This window comes from Paramisgurnus dabryanus, chromosome 17, assembly GCF_030506205.2.
Source record: "Paramisgurnus dabryanus chromosome 17, PD_genome_1.1, whole genome shotgun sequence".
Lineage (NCBI taxonomy): Eukaryota > Metazoa > Chordata > Actinopteri > Cypriniformes > Cobitidae > Paramisgurnus > Paramisgurnus dabryanus.
This window is the reverse complement of record NC_133353.1, coordinates 13,395,972-13,415,012: the sequence shown is the minus strand read 5'-3', so window position 1 is coordinate 13,415,012 and position 19,041 is coordinate 13,395,972. Positions and strand designations below refer to the sequence as shown.

General features: G+C 38.2%; 1 protein-coding gene across 2 annotated transcripts; it reads left to right on the top strand.

The window, feature by feature from the left end:
- Window positions 1-646: 646 nt before the first annotated feature.
- ptena (phosphatase and tensin homolog A) lies at window positions 647-15,308 on the top strand. Of its 2 annotated transcripts, XM_065245029.2 has the most exons (10): window positions 647-1,420; window positions 6,522-6,606; window positions 7,393-7,437; window positions 7,531-7,574; window positions 10,316-10,554; window positions 10,744-10,885; window positions 11,551-11,619; window positions 13,225-13,391; window positions 13,756-14,082; window positions 14,230-15,308. In XM_065245029.2, the coding sequence occupies exons 1-10, from the start codon at window positions 1,339-1,341 to the stop codon at window positions 14,413-14,415; spliced, it is 1,386 nt and encodes a 461-aa protein (XP_065101101.2). In that variant the 5' UTR covers window positions 647-1,338; the 3' UTR covers window positions 14,416-15,308. The 2 variants fall into 2 exon arrangements, with proteins under 2 accessions (XP_065101101.2, XP_065101102.2); XM_065245030.2 differs by lacking the exon at window positions 11,551-11,619.
- Window positions 15,309-19,041: the final 3,733 nt, after the last annotated feature.

Sequence of the window (19,041 nt, the reverse complement as noted above, 5' to 3'; positions counted from 1 at the left end):
GTGAAGTTCATTATTACAGCATCTAATGCTGTCACAAAATCTCTATCTTAAGCAAATTCAGTTTTTCTGCAAGTTCCCCATTTATTAAAAGAAATATAATAATTGGGTTCTAATAAATCTGTCAAGACAGACCTTGTCGTGATTTCTTAATCACTGATGCAAATACGCATTTAATTCGTATTAATAATGAATGGTGATGTAACGTGACAGATACTTTACAAATACAGCTAAAGAAATGTCGTTGTTTTATTTGTATAGTATTAACCCTAATGCACTAAAATATAGGTTACCCACTCCGTGGTGGTGGGGAGAGAGGGAGTGAGACCGCCGCTCTGCACGGAACGAAACAATGTACCGACACCGTACGCGGCGCACGTGATCGCTCTGACAGGGACTGCTTACATTCTCACATCCGTATCCTTCCACCTTTCAGCGCGAACGTTGCTTTATTACAGCCGCTGTTTGAAATTTCCATAATTTCATTTTCATATAGTGCGTGCTAGACGTGTGATTTTTTTTCTCACCTGATTTGTTTAAATGCGAGCATTCAACACGCATGTCTTGTAAGCGAAACGGCACGCGTCCGCGCACTGCTTAAGCTTGTGGCGGCGGGATATGTTTTTTTCTCGCTGGGTAAATGAGCCGGATCTACGTTCTTTTTTCCTCCGTGGGAAGCCATGATGGCAGTTTGAGAGCGGAGCTGCGGAGCGCACTGAGGAGAGATGAGTCCCACCGATAAATCTCACATCTTTACACATCTTCGCCGGCCATCGTTGCATATTTAACACACGGTAAAGGTGGAGACTGTCAGTTGTCATTTTTTTGCGGAACTACATTGACCATCCAGTGACGACGATGATCATTCGTTAGGAGGAGGGTTTGGGGGGGGTTAGCTGTGGCGGCTAGCGGGCGATGCTAGTCGGGAAAGGCTCTCCTGTGTGTTTTCTTCGCGCGGAGATGGAGAGGATTCGCTCCTCTCTTTGGACCTGATCACGGCGCGCGCGCCGGACACACAGACTTCTGCCTTATTACTTTTATATCGGATGTTTTCCGCTTTGACCGGATCGCAGGATCTGTGGACCTATTCAGCAGCTCGGAGGACTGCGCGACCAGGAGACTCGGGCCTGCTGCGCCGGAGAGGATAGAGGCCAGTCTGCGCGAAGTGATAATCCGGCCCGCTGCGCGAGACCCACCGGGCCAGCCCACGCGCACACATATACACATACGTGCACTGCACACGCACTCGGGGGAGATTGGGACAAAGCCATCCAGTGCAGACATAACCCCATTTCTCTAACAATAAACGGGAATAAAATTGAAGTGCTGTGAACTGCTGTCATGGCAATGACCAAAATTAAAGAAATAGTCAGTCGGAATAAGAGGAGGTACCAGGAAGATGGATTTGATCTGGACCTGACATGTATCCTTGGCCGAATATGTACAATTTTTCCTGTGTTATTTGTTTATATTTTCGTCACATTTTTGTGTAATCGTCTGAAAGGTCGGGGATGTGAGAATGAGGGCCCTGAATTGCACAGTGCTTCTGACGTTTCAGCAAATTATGACTTTTCTTTTATGGCTTTTTAAATGTCGAGCAAAACTGCACCATCCTTTTATGCCTAGTCATGATAGTCATGCAGATTTTCTTTAAATTATTTCCTAAATTTGGCATATTGGTCATTGTTAGTCATCTTTCTCAAATTTCTGGTTTGACAGTTACGTGGATGTAATGACAGGTGGTCCCTGTCCATACTTAAAACTGATACTTATTCTGTACGATAACCGCTGTATGCGATTTTTAGTTTCACAATTTTTTTATGCAAAGACCAATTCATGCAGGATAACTGAAGAGCTGTGCGGACTGTACAAATCTGTGCTTTTGCATGCAATTACAAACTGGTCAGTTCTTATAGATTAATGGCTATTAATCATTTAAGGATATGGCATGTATGATCATTTGAATGTGTCCTAACCGTATATTTACAAACGCTCTGTACGTGGGGGTGCAAATGAAACCTTCTGTCAAGCCTTCGTTCACACTACTTAGTGAGTAAGAAGCCTCAAACCAAGTGTAAAGATGTACAACTATAACCTGACAACCAAAGATGCACAACTATAACCCTCTGTAGCCCATCTGAAAGGTAATTACTTAATCTAGTGCCTCTTAGGGTTTCATGTAACCCACTTTGTCATTAGGTCCATACAGCTGACAGTGATAAATTGCGGTCGTGATTCTGAAGTCAAATAGTCATTTTGTGTCCATAACAGAAAAAGAATATCTGATGATTTCTGTGCAGACTGATATTCAGTTTATGGCCATATGATGTACAGCACACAGGAAATTCCCTTTAGATTAAAATGTCCTGCTGGTGAATGAATTATAATAGATCTCTGTGGGATGACCTCTTCCTCGTTTTGAACGGCCTGATATCGAACATGTTGCACCACCTAGTAATTAGTTATCAGCTTTCCACCCAGTTCAGATTTTAGATGAATGTACTAAATGGTCCGCTTTTGTAAAGTTTGGAGTAATTACTTTGACACTCAGGTTCTGAAAGAGGGAAATGCGATTGTTGTAGCTAATTTAGCACCAGCAGGCGTTAGCTTTGTATATTTGAGGAAGTGTGTTAGATCAGGTGTTCAGTCAGCAACTCAGAATAAAAGGTTGGTGAATTTTCTTTCCTAAATTAAAGTTGCGTTGTTAAGACTTTGCACTTCTTTTTAAATTCTGAAGTAGTGCCCTTTAAATCCAGCTTGTTGTTAAAGTGATGATAATGATGGTTGTCCTGCATTACTTCTTGGCGTGCCATCTGGCAGTGTGCTGCAGTAAATTTCACCCCTGCTTCTGCAAGGCTACACCACTGGTGTGCTGAGGATGCTGGGAAAGTTCAAATGTCACGCAAGCTGTCAGAGCCTTAAAGTTCAAACTTCATCAGGGATGTGCGGATCTAGTTTGCCAAGCAGGTAACAGAGACTTTTTTTAATGGACTCATTTTGTAAGATCAGTTTATTTCCTTGCTGGGTTAAACAATCATGCCAAGAAGGTAGGGCTGAAAGAAATATTGCTGTGGTTTGCAGTAACTGAATGATTTTAATACTTCACATAGTTATGTATAGTTAAGTTTTTAAGTTGATGCCCACAGCAGAGAGATTGCCGATAAAAAGGAATTAAGGTTTTCTTTTCTTAGAACAAACATGAAACGTGTTGGTTTTACCTTTTTTTTTTTTATTACAAATTTGGTTTTACAAGCATAAAGCATTATTGGATTGCATGTCGTATAACGGATAATGTAGCAAGCAAGTTATTGCATTTTTCTATCGTATCATAAGAAAAGTATTGTTTGAGAAACCTCAAATTGAATCATATACTGTCTTTGATCTCTAGCACTTTTTCTCAATCTCATTTTCTAACGCCTTTGCTTGATTTCTAAAATGTGTGTGTGTGGTTGAAGTGTCATTTAAACATGTGAATGCAGCTGTATTCAGAAAGGGTGTGTATGGCCTTTTAGTTTTCTGAGTTGCAATGCTTTGTGTTAAAAAACGCTACCTTCAGTGTGACTTGTGAGAGTTGATTAGCTGACATTGAGATAAATATTGCTTGGCTAATGAGAGAAAGCATCATAGAATGGCAAGTGCAGTAAACACCCATTTTCTGCTCTACATTGTATTTGCATTGAGGCATATTCAAAATATTTTATTCACACATCATTTTATGCACGTTATAACACTTATGCACGTGATTTTTTTTTAAACGGCACGCAAACAAATGCAACCTTGTAAATAGTGATTGTCTTCATGAAAGTCTAGATTTGTTGTTATGCTTGATCAGGATGTATTTGCTTGACCAACATAACCTTTTTTTACCTAATCGTTTTGCTCCAGTACTTGAAGGAAGCTGTGGGTTTTGTCAAAACAGTATTTTCATCTTTGCAAAACGCTTCGATAGGTTGTTTTAGCCGTGTGTTTTTTTCTAAAGCCTTGTCGTAACATCCATAATGTAATAATTGCACATAATGTAAAACTGCACAATCTAATAACTATTACATCATTTAATTACAAAAATATTCATTATATAATAATTTTCTTAAAACGCAATACAATATTAATGTAAAAAATAATTTTCATTGTTATAACAATTTTTCACATAATGTAATAGGTTATTGTTAAGACAATCATTACAATATGAACACACTGTGGCAACTTGTAATGACTTTAAGTTTTGTTTTGCCTCCTGGTCACGAAGCTTCACAAACTTAATAATACTCATTGTTTCTTTTCCCAAATCCTCAATGTCTCACCCTTTCATGTTCGGTTTATTTTCTTGTCATTCATTTTTAATCCCTGTTTTCACATTTCCTACTGTGGTATGAGGGTGGGAAATAAAATAGTTAGTTTTTGGCTTATTTATACACAAAAAGTAATGTACAATTTTCTGAAGAAAATGTGAAGTGGTGCTTGCCATGGCAAAACTCGCAACGTTCTGTTTGCCAACATGAGTCAAACGAGCGCACACACATGTTCTGATTCAGAGATATAGGTCCTGCTAAACGGTTGCTAGGGTATTCTGTTTGGTTGCTAGGTAGTTGTTATGTGGTGGTACCCGGTGTGGATGCTAGGCAGTTGTTACGTGGTTGCTAGGGTGTTACTGTTTGGTTGCTTGGGTACCTAGGGCGGTTGCTAGGGTGTTGCAATGTGGTTGCTACGGTAACAGTGGTGGTTGCTATGCAGTTGCTTAGTGATTGCTAGGGTGTTACTCTTTGGTTGCTTTGGTACCTGGGATGGTTGCTAGGATGTTGCAGTGCGGTTGCTACGGTAACAGTGGTGGTTGCTAGGCTGTTGCTATGCAGTTGCTAATTGAGTGCTAGTGTTTTGCTATGCGAGTTGCTATGTGTTACTATGCTTTTGCTAGGGTACCCCGGGTGGTGGATAGGCTGTTGCTATTTAATCACAATGCGGTTGTAAGGGGACCCAGGGTGGTTGCTAGGGAGTGAATGGGCATCCACCAAAGATTACAGTCCAAGCTATGAAGAAAACGAGCCCACCCACTCTTCTTACTCACCTGAACCGTTGTTAGAGTACTCTGTTTGGTTGCTAGGGATAGAATTGGCATGCACCAATGATTATGCTTGGTGAAACAAGCCCACCCCCAAGTCTCTGATTTATAATAATAGTGATGCTTTGCATAAATGCAAGCACCACTAATAATACGTTTGCAATGTTTACATTTATTACAGTTATGACAATATTTTTGGTGAGTTTAATGTAATAAATTGGTTATAATTTAATAATTTTTACTACATTATGATCTCAATTTTATTGCATTGTGAATGTGACCAGTTTGAACCAAATTGGACTGTTGACACAAGTTTTATATAAATTATTGATTTTGTTTTTAGCTGACTATCAATTGACCCAGAACTGTTACTGTACTCAAAAGTGTCTTAATTTGTGATGAAATGCAAATTCGTTCACCGTCCTTTTACAGTGTATTGTTATTTTTCTAATCCGTATCTTTTACGAACACGATGTTCGGGATGTGTTTAACAGTAGTTATGATATTTAAGGCGCCAACCGTTTTAAAGGAATTGGGCTAAAAATAAGCATGACTCATCCAATTAAAAAGCTTCTGGCTTTCCATTCTGACAGTGTGCAGGAAATGAACAGAACAGAGAAACCCTACTTCTCTCTTTCTCTCTGCTGTGTTGTGGTCGAGGTGTGAACCTCCCCCAGAGTATGCACACATCATGGGAGAGAGCACGTACAGTAGAAATACCTACAGATGCACGAAAAAAGAGGAAGTGAGAAACGAAATAATAATGGAAAAGAACAAGGCTCCGTTAGGAGAGTTATGAGCAGGAAACAAAGCTTTGTCGAAAAGCTGCATGGTTAAGTGTGGGAGTTTTGTTTGAGCACAGCGGCTGCTCTGTAACCTTTGACCTGGTTGGTTTAGGTAAGGATTATGATGCCCTGCTTTTGGCGTAGGTGGAGAGCTTGCAGACAGTGCTGTGCCTACGGTCTAACACTTGCTAAAATATAAAGGTCAATGCATAAAGATGAGAGATGAGAGTTGACATTTACACCAATATCAGAGCTTCTGTATTACAAGTTTCTTTTTTGTTTTCTGTTTGTTGACATTGGGTTAACAAATGCAGGGCTCAACAATAAGGATAGCCCTTGTCCGATTGGCCCAGTGACATCATTGGTCACAAAAGTTTATCTTAAGGCTTTATCAATTTATATATTCGTATCTTATTACTGACTGTTTTTTCGTCTTAAACAATGAATGTTAAATGCAAATATCTTTGTATCCAACATTATTTACATGAGGCAGGCTAGTAGTTTTGGATATTGTAAACCTGTTTGTTAAGGTTACATGGAAACAACTATCAGGCCTATTTTATTTTAGGGTTTTGACGAATTGCAGCAACAAATGCAAGCTCTTGAAATGATGATGTGTATTTACCATACGTTTGCTTTAAGTTGTTGGGCATATATGTTGTGTTCCTTAACATTTATTTTAGATATCTATCCCAATATTATTGCCATGGGCTTTCCCGCAGAACGGTTGGAAGGAGTTTACAGAAATAATATTGATGACGTTGTACGGTAAGTTCAGGTGCAGAAGGAAACCCTAGACATAGACAAAGGTTTCTGTCTTGCACTCTCTCAGTTTTCTGTGTTTCTCTCTTTCTTTCTCTCCATCTGTTTTTTTCTGTCTAGACAGAGTGCCCAACTTTGATTCCCACTTCAAAAACATTATTATACTTCTATAATAATATAGGGGTGTCCCATTTGTCGAATCTTGCCTTTAGTTGACTGATAGTCGAATCATCTACGTGTGTGTATGCATTAGTTTCAGGAATCTTTTTTCTGTCATTTGAAAAAGATAATAAATCAACCATAATATTAAAAAAATCGTGTCAAATATAGGTTTGGTGCAGATATTTTTTTGTGCAATTTAAAGAAACTGCTTACCTTTTTTATAGCTCAATTTTTGACAAGATAACCACCCTGTTTATAATACATTTTAAAACTTATACCTGTTGAAAAAAGAAGTTTCGTTTGATCCTTAATATGATCTTTAACATGACACGCAGAGCACCTAGCGCATTCAGCTAAATTGCATCACGCAAAACAGTGCAACATCGGTACAACCAAGAGCAACCCAAAATGTACAGTTTGAAATTAGTTCAAAATTTACCTTTATAATGAATAAAAACTAAAATGAGGTCAGAAGTAACAAGGTGCAGAACAAATGTGTGCAAAATGCCGGAAGTGCAAGTGAACAAATCCCAAAACAGATCTTTGACTATTCGGGGTCACCCCTAAAATAATTAATTTTATTTTGTGCATTTTGTCGTTTTTTCATAAATGTTGTTTTTATCCTTCCAGGTTTTTAGACTCCAAGCATAAGAACCATTATAAGATCTATAATTTGTAAGTATTTTGTCACACTCACATGCATGATTTAGGCTATTATAAGAAAATCAGATACTCTGAGCAGTGTTAAATGATATTGTGTTCTTTCAGATGTGCAGAGCGACACTATGATGCTACAAAATTCAACTGTAGAGGTAAGAACAGCATGCACTTTTTATAACCTTACATTTCTTGGCTTTCTTGCTCTTTCACTTGGAGCTTGGGTGGTTTGATGGAAATTCGTAGGGGACACTTGAATCTGGCTCTTAGTAACAACATTTGTTTTATTTTGCCTGAATGTGATGGGCGATTAACGTAATCAAAATGTTGTTTGTTAAATAAGGTTTTTAAACAGTCTTTTGAATCTTAAATACACGGAAACACAGCTCAACAAAACATTTCATCAGAATTGTCACAAGATTATCGTATTAGTTCTTGAATTTAGGGCTGTGATGGTGGCAGTATTTTACCAGGTGATGCACCAATTCTCATGGTGGTTATAGTTTGTGTGTGTGTTGGCGCATTGATTATTTATAAATCAACGAGATTTAAAAAAAAAAACCTGATTTATCTCGTTTTGCAACGAAACTCTTAAAAACGAGATAACTCCGTTTTTTTGGGTTTTTTTTTTTTTTAGAAATCTCGTTTTTTTTTTTTTTGTGGTGCATTCCAATTAATATCAATTCAACTGCAGTTGTTTTGTTTTGATTTAAACCTTAATAACTTAAAAAATACAGCTCAGTAGCACCATAAAACAAAGTAATAACATGATAACATAATAATAAACATGTTTTGACAAAAATGTCTTGTTTTGCAACGAAACTCTTCATATACATATATAAAATGCATGATATATTTTGAAAAATAAAAATGTAAACGAAGATCGGATATATGTGCGTGTTCATAGGCGCTGATTTCTTTCTACGTCAAGCAATGCTTAGGTTACATAATGATGGTAGAAGCTCTGGAGGGCACAATCGCTTTTAAAAGGAAGATTTAATATTAATATACAAAATAAAGAAAATCACCCAGTTACAGAATTAAAGTATCTAGGATTGGTTTTAGATCCTCAATTAAATTTGATAAACCTATAAAGAATATTTAAAAAACTATACAAAGTAATCTCTACTGTTTTAAATTAATCCGAAGCTTTATTTGTCTCTCAATAAATGAGCTTTATAAGTTCATTTATTGAGAGACAAAGCAGCACTCGAGTCACTAGGAATTTCACAAAAAATCATGACTGTAAAATACCATACTCCAGGACCAGTTTTGGTCAGACGACCTTCTCTGTGAAGAGCTCCAAACTCTGGAACTCATTACCATCTGACATCAAGACTGTACTGGACTTTAAAGTGTTTACTTCCAGGCTAAAAAACTGGTTAAAAACAAACCAAAGGTGTACTCATTTTTAATTAATATAAGTAAGATATGTATATGATATATATGTGTGTAGTATGTAAACTAACTTTACTGTACAATTTTATGGGTAAAATTGATTGTTTATAACCAGGGACAGGAGTTGTCTATATATCATGTTATATCGATTTAAATTGAAATGATTAAGTATGTAAATTGTATTGTGTCTAAAGCCCAACCAGGGACAAGAGTTGAAAATTAGCATTTGCAAAAAACTTTTTATTAGTGATGCACCGATGTATCGGCTGCCGATATTTATCGGCCGATTTTTGATGAATTTGAAACCATCGGCATATCGGCAATAGCATGAGAAAGGCCGATACCGATTGTTTATTAATTAAATGCATAAAGACATCCATTATATGTAAAAAATGAGTTAATGTTGTTAATAAATTAAATGCAAAAACCACCTTTGAAGGTTGTCATGCTGTCTTATTATATTTGTTTTAGCTTAATTTTTGCCTCTCTTATTATGTTGGTCAGTTGAATGTTAATTAGATCAAATCCATGTTCAGTAAAAATTATTTGATTCAGAAATAAACTAGCTAATAGACCAACTGTTTAGTATTGTATACAAGTGTTTAATATCCGTATCGGCCCAAAAAAATCCTATCGGTGCATCCCTACTTTTTATGCAGCACTTCAGTAACAAGCTTGCTTCACACTATGTTTGTTTGCATTGTCACTGTCAAATAAATAAAATGAATGAATAAAAAGTAGAAAAGCTGTGTGTTTTCCGCTTGGTTTTATACTCGAAATGTGAAGCATTTTAGCACCAGAGTCGAGCACCCACGGGATCCACACCAGTGTGTTTATTGTAGCACTTCCATCTGTGAAACAACTCATGGTTCAAGTGAGGAACCTCATTGGTTTATAATGTTTCCAGCCGCTCTGAAAACGCATTCTGATGACGTGCTGGTAATGCAGATTGATACTTTTTCGCAACCTTTGGTGACCAAGAGAGAATTGTTGCTGAGATTGAACTTTATATTTTTCATGGTTTGTGACGTGCACACCTCCGCGGGTCGCACTTTATCACTGCGATGGCTCTGCACCACCGCAGTGGTTATGACAACCGTCACAGCCCTACTTTACTTTTTGTGTGGTTGTGGGTTTGACTGCTGATCAAAGGTTTTTGGCATATATCATACGCATGTGAAACTTGATAACCCACCCAACATTGCTAACATGTCATTGCTTAACATTTGTTTGGTTGTTTAACAAATAAAAAACGTAAACTAGCAATTACTCCATATTTAATCACTGGCACGCTTTTCTGGAGCTCAGCTAGTTGATGAAGCTTAAGGGGTTGAGAGTTTGAATTCCCATTCCTATCTTGCATACTTGAAAGTTGGTTTAGATAAGAGCACCTACTGAATGCATAAATGTAAACAATCCCACCCTTGAACTGATTATCTGTTGTTTTATAAAATATAATAAAAATGAGTTCAGAGTCTTGTATCTTTTTTGTTTATAGTGGCACAGTATCCATTTGAAGACCACAACCCACCTCAGTTAGAGTTAATAAAGCCTTTCTGTGAAGATCTGGATCATTGGCTGTCAGAAGATGAGAACCACGTCGCCGCCATCCACTGTAAGGCCGGCAAAGGTCGCACGGGGGTCATGATCTGTGCCTACCTTTTGCATCGCAAGAAGTTTGCAAAGGCCCAGGACGCATTAGACTTTTATGGGGAAGTTAGGACCAGGGATAAAAAGGTACAAAATGGTTTGGTTCTGCATTTTATTTTAGATGTGAAACTGCCACAAGTATTGTTGTATGCTTGTTTAATATTTAAGTTTGCATGTTATGGTATTTACGTTTTTGTAAGTTTTAAGGATTGCCATAAAGTTAAAAGTATTTTATGTTTTTTACATTTAAAATCACCGAGCATTTCTCTCTTTCAGGGGGTGACCATACCCAGCCAGCGCAGGTATGTGCATTACTACAACCATCTGTTGAAGAACAAGCTGGACTATAAACCCGTCGCTCTCCTCTTCCATAAGATGGTTTTCCAGACTCTGCCCATGTTCAGTGGGGGCACCTGCAGTAAGTTTTACATTTCTGTATATGGACAGTTACCCTTCTTGAAACGCATAGGAAGGTTGAAATTCAGTAAAGATAAATATATGTATAGCACAAACATAAAAGTCCCAAATGATGAAAATGGATCTAGTTATGCTGTCATGTGTTGCTGTGGATATTACAAGGAAATGCATTTGTGTTCACGGTTTCTGCTCTGTACCAAGCCTTGGCTCTGTTCCTAACACACTAACACTCATCAGTACGCTGTCTTTCTCTGTTCCTGTTTTGATCTTTATAAATTCTCCTGAGGGCTTTATTAATATTGGCTCCTGTACCCCACCACAGTCTTGTGTATCACAGAATCATGCTATTTGTTTCTCGCTCCCTCATTCGTACATCATGTGCTTGTCTATGTTCTGTTCGCATCAGTGGACCTGTGCACCACAGCCAGACTGAACGCCAACCCGAAATGCACCCTACATCACTGCCTTTTTGGCGGAAGTTCTTCACAGTTCAAAATGGGACCAAAAGTGTAGATTTAGTATGAGAACTCCCATGGCTCAGAGGTAGATGACATAGAGACCGGTGCGTTGAGCGTGGCTGTCTGGCCAGGGCCAGTGTGATGCAGCTGGGCTCTTGGCTGAGATGATGGTGGTGGTGGTGTTTTAACCTCCTTTTCTTTCTCTAAGGGGACAGTACTATTAAAAACAGGAGTGAGGTGAATCCCCAGGGCTTCAAGAAAGGCAGCTGGCACTGGGGTAAAATGGCATTATTTTACTACTACTGTTTAGGGAAATGTTGACAAATGGCAGATAGGCTCTGCCCTGTAGTGCATTCAGTCCAGTTCAGTACAGTGTTACTTCTAGTGTATTTAGACCCAGTGCTTTAAGGAAAGTTCTGAATGCACTTGGTTCTTATCTTAAAAGACCCTAGACATAGATGTTGATAGATATTTTCATAAACAAATAGCTATTAAACGGCTCCACGTTATAATAAGGGTCCATATATAATAATAAACTAAGACTGTAATTTACTTTTACTTAAATATGAACTAGTGATGAGTTCAAGGGGACACCCCACTTTTTTTAAATCTGCTAATTTTCCAGTTTCCTAGAGTTAAACATTGATTTTTACCATTTTGGAATCCATTCAGCTGATCTCCGGGTCTGGCGGTACCACTTTTAGCATAGCTTAGCATAATCCATTCAACCCGATTAGACCATTAGCATTGCGATCAAAAATGACCAGAGTTCCAATATTTTTCCTATTTAAAACTTGACTCTTCTGTAGTTACATCGTTTACTAAGACCTACAGAGAATTAAAAGTTGCGATATTACGCAGCGCTCGAAAATAGTCCCCTTGGTTACTTTCAATAGTAGGGGAAAATTTTCGGTCACTGCATAATATCATTGCGCCTGCTGCAGCCATGGTAAGGCAGCAAAGTCCTTGATTATTACGCCAGAAATAGAGTATAGTTCCTAGCCATTTCGCCTAAAAAAATCACAACTTTTAATTTTCTGTCGGTCTTCGCATGCGATGTAACTACGGAAGAGTCAAGTTTTAAATAGTAAAATGTCGAAACTTTTTTGGTTATTTTTTTTGCGCGATGCTAATGGTCTAATCGGGTTCAATGGATTTTGCTAAGCTATGCTAAAAGTGGTACCGCCAGACCCGGAGATCAGGTGAATGGTTTCCAAAACGGTAAAAATCAAATGTTTAACTCTAGGGGAGCTGAAAAATCAGCCTATTTTCAAAAAAGTGGAGTGTTCCTTTAAGGCATGTACTGATCATTTTTTTTTATTTGCTGACGTAAATATGTTACAAAGTAACTTTACTTGTTCACAACATCCTAACATCTGTAATAATAAATTCTTACCTAATTTAGATTTTTACTTAATATTTTTACATTTAGCTCTTACGTTTAGAATGGCGTAGGGGCACTATCTGCTCTAGCGTACATTTACCAGATGAACCTCCCTGTTAAAATTAGTGTTTCACAGCGAACATGGGTCTCAGGTCTTCTTTCCTGGCTGACTGTGCTGGTTGCATGCAGGCGTTGGGCTGCCGGTTATGTGGGGTTCTTCTTTCTTTGGTGATATCTTCTCTCTTTCTGCATCATCAACACCGTTTTTTTTAACCGCTGACATGTCTTGACTAATGATGTCAGAGCGGGTGGAGTTATTTTATCTGATAATAAACACAGTTTACATTTCTTTTTCCCCTTTTTATAAATGCATCCTTTTTGTGCTGCTTTTGCATATTTCTCAATGTTTTTTTTCATCTATCTGTTATGTTCCCTTCCTCTTTTTCCCTGCTTTCTCACTCTCTCCATCTCCCCATCTCTCTCTCCCTTTTTAAACAGACCCTCAGTTCGTTGTGTATCAGTTGAAGGTAAAAATCCACACGTCAAATCCGGCCCACACACGAAGGGAAGAAAAGCACATGATCTTCGAGTTCCCTCAGCCCCTTCCTGTTTGTGGTGACATCAAAGTGGAGTTCTTCCACAAACAGAGCAAGATGATGAAGAAGGTAAGTTCTGGTACCTTTTACCTTTGATACATTTTACCGCTGGCATTGTAATGGCCGTTGGCATGGCTGCACGGAGGCGTCGCCTTCTGGCGGTTTGTGGTTTTCCTATTGTTGTGCATCTCTAGACTGTTCAGTTCAGCAACTCGACTATGTTATCGCATTACTTTCTTCTGAATATGTTCTTAATTACATTAACCTAACAGAGCACATCTGTCCTATGTCGGAGTTTATATAGAGCTCAGAAACACAAACAGTGTTTATAAGTGCAGTTGTTGGAATGTGTATTTGTGTTTGTAAACACTTGCTATTTATGGCCATCAAATGCCCAAATGTAAACCTTTGCTGTGCTTGTGTGGGTGTGCAGGATAAAATGTTCCATTTCTGGATAAACACGTTCTTCATCCCGGGACCTGAGGAAGCTGGGGAGAAAGTGGAGAATGGGTCAGTGGTCAATGACGTGGACAGCCTCTCCTCTCAAAGCCTGAGCTCTCCGGCAGAGAGGGAGAGGGAACGAGAGAGGGAAAGAGCGGTCATCGTTGGAGGAACACTTGACAGAGGGCCAGATAGGGGAGGAGAGAGAGCGGCATCGGCAGATGGAGATAAAGACTACTTGATTCTGACCTTAACGAAAAACGACCTTGATAAGGCCAACAAAGATAAAGCTAACCGATATTTCTCGCCCAACTTTAAGGTGAGATCTTTGATATGCTGTTTCTGGTAAAACCAATGAGTTTTCGGTGTCAGTCCTATACTTAAATTCAAAAATCTGTTATTATGCTGTTTTATGTGTATAGATACGACTCAGCGATGACTTATTGAGTTTTGTTCTCTTTCTTAGGTGAAGTTGTACTTCACCAAAACGGTAGAGGAACCCTCAAACTCAGAAGCGAGCACTTCAACCTCTGTCACTCCAGATGCCAGTGACAACGAACCCGATCACTACCGATATTCCGACACCACTGATTCCGATCCGGAAAACGAACCTTTCGATGAGGAACAGCACGCACAGATAACGAAAGTCTGAACACTTTTTTTTGGCATCTGCACACATACACTTAGTCAAAAACTTGCCGGACAAAACCAAGAAAAACCAACACCAGTGAAATACAACAAGGAGAAAACTTGAAAATAGACTGAAGAGAAAAGGACCCTCCCCCTCCAGCCCTCCCAACAGCTCGAGGACAGTTTATGTCATGTCAGACGCCATCGATTGAAATATCCTGACCAATATATTGTTTTACTTCATTTTGATTGATGATTTTCTTGTGTGGATAATGACACCGTCGTCCGAGGTGGGAGGGAGGGTCCTGTAGCTATTGTGTATATAAAATCCCTTTTTGTGTCAAAGACGATAAAAATCTAGGCAATCAGGCGAGGAGATTGGGGGGAGGGGAGGGGAGGAGAGGCAGAGCAGACCACACATCTCTCCTCCCTGTCTTTACCCAGGCCAGTGCTGCAATCAATCTCTCCACCTCTCCCTCGCTCTTCCCCTCCTTACTGTGAATGCTTCTTGTGCTGTCTGCAGGCGCTAAGACCTTTGACCCCTTTTTGCGCAATGTGTGCTGGGATACGTAGTCCTTCAGGCTCTTGTATCAAGGCTGCGGTGTGCCAGCATCCCTTTTCCTAGCCTCACATACCCCACCCTCCTCCACCCCCACTGTGTATAACGATAAATTATGCAGAAAAACACGACATCCCATGTAATTGTCGATGTTTTTTTCTTTATTTTTTCTTTTTTATCCTAAGATAATAAAAAATATAATACACGAAAGCGCAGGGAACCAGTGTTTGCAATAATGTTAACACTCAACATTTAAAGGACAAATTGGTGTGCATGTCATTGGAGTCAGTGTCCATGTTTAATAAATGCTATATGATGTGTTTTTATTAAAACAAAAGTGTCAGAACTCTCTTAAACAGTTGTCTGATATCAATTTGCAAACATGGTAAATCACTTAATCACATTGAGCTGGTATTGTGATGGGTTTTTTTTCCAGTTCATGCGAGGGCATCCACATGGTTAAACATTTCTTAAGTCAGCAAGCACTTTTGCACAGATTTCTGAGCATATTATTAACCAATTATAGTTGCATTTCCACAGCATGATTGCAAACTGGATTTCTCAGCAAATGGCATGGTTATATGTCATGACATGATTGGTTGCTTGTAAGCAAAGGTGGACAGTAGTGAAATATTTTTATTTTTTTCTTAAAGGGGACATTTCACAAGACTTTTTAAAGATGTAAAATACATTTTTGGTGACCCTAGAGCAGTGGATCTCAAACTGGGGGCCGGGGCCACGAGATGGTGCCAGGGGGCCCCAGTTTTATGACATTTGATAAAATACATTAATTTATCATGAATTCTGTGTAATTAAACCTAAAAGAAAATAAGGCTACTAACCAACAGCACTACTTTGTATAACTTAATGTTTTGTTTAATTAAAATGTAAAATTTTAGAACAGTTTTTTGTCATAAATTTACTTTGGGGGGGCCGCGAAGGAATGCACCGGGGGGCCGCATACAGAAAAGGATTGAGAACCACTGCCCTAGAGTATGTATAAGAATTTCTAGTTTAAAATACCTTATAGATAATTAATTATAGCATATTGAAATTGCCACTTTGTAGGGATGGGACAGTATGAAAATTTCATATCATGATTATAGATGGAAATGTTCAAAAAGACCTGATACACACACTGAAAACATTTGAGCAAGTTTTATTTTTGAAAATCACAATTTAATATTTCATGTCCCTGAAATTATTTCTGTGGTAAAAAAAATTAATCTGTCTAATAAGTTTACCATGAATGAATACAACACATTATCCCTTAAATGCCTTCTTGTGTGCTTGCGTCAAACTGATTCTGGCCGGACAGGATTTACCGTGGGTTTTCAAACACGGTTGTAATTATAATAAAATTTTAAACGATAATCGTGAAACCGGTAATCGTCACATCCCCACCCCTTTGTAAGTGTGAGCAAAAATGTGCCGTTTTTGGGTGTGTCTCTTTTAAATGGAAATGGAAAAACATGTTTGATGGTTGGATAGTGGTATTATTATAATAAGATACCCTTCTGACATCACAAGGGGAGTCACATTTCAATGACCTATTTTTTCACATGTTTGAATAGAAAAGTTTACCAAAACTAAGTTACTGGGTTGATCTATTTCATATTTTCTAGGTTGATAGAAGCACTGGAGACCCAATAATAGCACTTAAACATGGAAAAAGTCAGATTTTCATGATATTTCCCCTGTAATACATTCTTCATGTATTCCTATTCGGTAAAAGAACGATGGCATACAAGTTTTATGTATTTAAAAGAACATATTTTAATATGCATAATAAATAAATAAACTATGATTCTATGCTTTAGAAAAAGTAAATGTTTTCCCAAGACATTCACTGATAAGGTACAGATGCTTGGAAAACGTAACTAAAATTGTACTTGTACTGTCCAACTCTGCTTGTAAGTTGCCATCATTACTGTTGTTTAGTGGGCCTGGTGTGCAAATATTTGGGAAGTAAATAAAAATGACTTTTAATTTAGTAAAAAAAGTAAATCATGTTATCGCCAGCTCTTGCATCACCAAGCTAAGAAACCAACATGTTGAATTTATTCCAACAGTGGAAAAAGTTTGTAACCAGTTGGCCAGGAGGTTGAAAAAATGTTGTGTAAAAATCTAGACCTTGGTAAAAGTTTTTTCCATAATTTATTTTTTTACAAAGCTAGTTATTGAATGCTGGTTATGCTGTCAAATGTAATGTTGGGATTAAGGAATACAATTTTAAATGTATATTTTTAGATTGACATATGCATGATGCAGGGGTTGTTTCCAGGGTTTAAGTGTAGTCCAAGACTAAAATGCTTGTTTCAGCTGTCCTAACTGAAAACAGCTTATACTGACATCTTAATGTGCATCATTGCCATAGTTTTGTCTTAAGATGTACAAAACCAGTCACGTTTTTGTAAGGTATATTTGTAAAAACCTACTCAAATATCCTTTTATAGCTTAAGCCTGGTCCTGACTTAATCTAAACCTGGTCTGGGAAATCGCCCCTTGTAGGCCCATGCTGGCTTTAGGCACACTTCTTTAGATCTAAACCAGTTTGTTTGGAGCTATTTAGGGTTTGACATTTAAATATAACTGGAGTATAGTGCATATAATTGTCCAGCCGTAATGCAGTTTCTTTATGTATGTGGTTTCCTCCAGTCACAAGATTATAGAGAGTAGACACAGAGACGAAAATTAATCCCATAACAAAGACTGATATATAACCCCTCTCTCGCTCGCTTCCTTTTCATTTTGCTCTTTTTTTGCCCCTCATGATCTTTTCATAGTCTGTCAAACGTCTCCCTTGGTGTTGATAAAAACATCAAACTAAACTTACACCCACTAATGATGGAGACTGGAACTGTTCTGCTTCACTGTAATTGGTTGCCCATCGGGGAGCCATAGAAACGAAGCCTGAATGACCAATGAGGTGCTTGTCCTCCTCTGTCGGCAAGCACAGTTTCTATTTCATCAGGAAGAGGTTCAGTCACCATGAATATATACGCCTCCAGTTCATATCTTAAAACTTCCTGCTGATGCAATGCAATGACAGTCTGGAAACCATTGTGCACTGTCTGAGGCTCTTGTGCACATTTTGAGGACTTCCTTGTTTTAAAAAGGCTTTTTCTTAGCTATTTGATTTAAGTTTGGAAAGTGATATGGCTTTGTTATTACATTATCTCATTACTGAATTGATATTTCTCATATTGAAAAGTATTGACTAAATCTCAACTACACGGTTGGGCAGTACAAAACTATTCTGGTTATAAACTTAATTTTGGTGCACAGATGTGCTATGTTTGGATTAGTCCCAGACCGGAAGTGGGGATTAGCCATGGGTTGCAAGTTCTGCAATATCTTTTGCTATACAGTAAGAAATATGGGGGTGTTGTAAATTCTTACAAGTATAGCTGTGGCATTTTAATAAATAGTACAGAAATACATTTCAAGTTGAGGCTCATTTCAGGATTAACCCAATGACCTGAGTTAGCTTTCAGATCTGTCCTTTTATTATAATTAGATCCCCTTCTGACATCACAAGAGGAGCCAAATTTCAAATGAACTATTTTTTCACATGCTTGCAGAGACTGGCAAAACTAAGTTATTGGGTTGTTCTTTTTCACATTTTCGAGGTTGATAAAAGCACTAGGGACCCAATTATAGCACTTAAACTTGGAAAAAGTCAGATTTTTATATGTCCCCTTTAAGACTTTTATTGAATGAAATAGGATGAGAAATTGTAGTTATGTCCAAGTCTCTGAAAGAATAACCTATTTGTTTCTGTTAAATTTCTACCAGTTAGCAAAAGGCCCATTTGTGCATGTGTGAAAAAAAGTCAGACACTGATTGACAAGAACTGGTAATGTATGGACATTGGTATTCTGAAAGCGTATACGCTCTCATTTTAAAGAGCGGTTTATTAGACAGAATCCCAAGGGGAAAGGATTAGAGGAATATGCCGTGTTTTTCCCCCGAAACGATCAGCCATGCTAGACCGTGCTAACATTCGTCACAGCCAAATTAATACAGGGTTCGGATAACAGGCACCAACGCTTCTCATATCAGCACTGACGAGTGTGTCCTCTCTGT

Excerpts from the sequence above, each read along its gene's own strand:
- ptena (XM_065245029.2), top strand. The coding sequence starts at position 1,339 with ATGGCAATGACCAAAATTAAAGAAATAGTCAGTCGGAATAAGAGGAGG. Across the intron at positions 7,575-10,315 it reads TACAAAATTCAACTGTAGAG|TGGCACAGTATCCATTTGAA; the intron begins GTAAGAACAGCA and ends TTTTGTTTATAG. Across the intron at positions 14,083-14,229 it reads ATTTCTCGCCCAACTTTAAG|GTGAAGTTGTACTTCACCAA; the intron begins GTGAGATCTTTG and ends TCTCTTTCTTAG.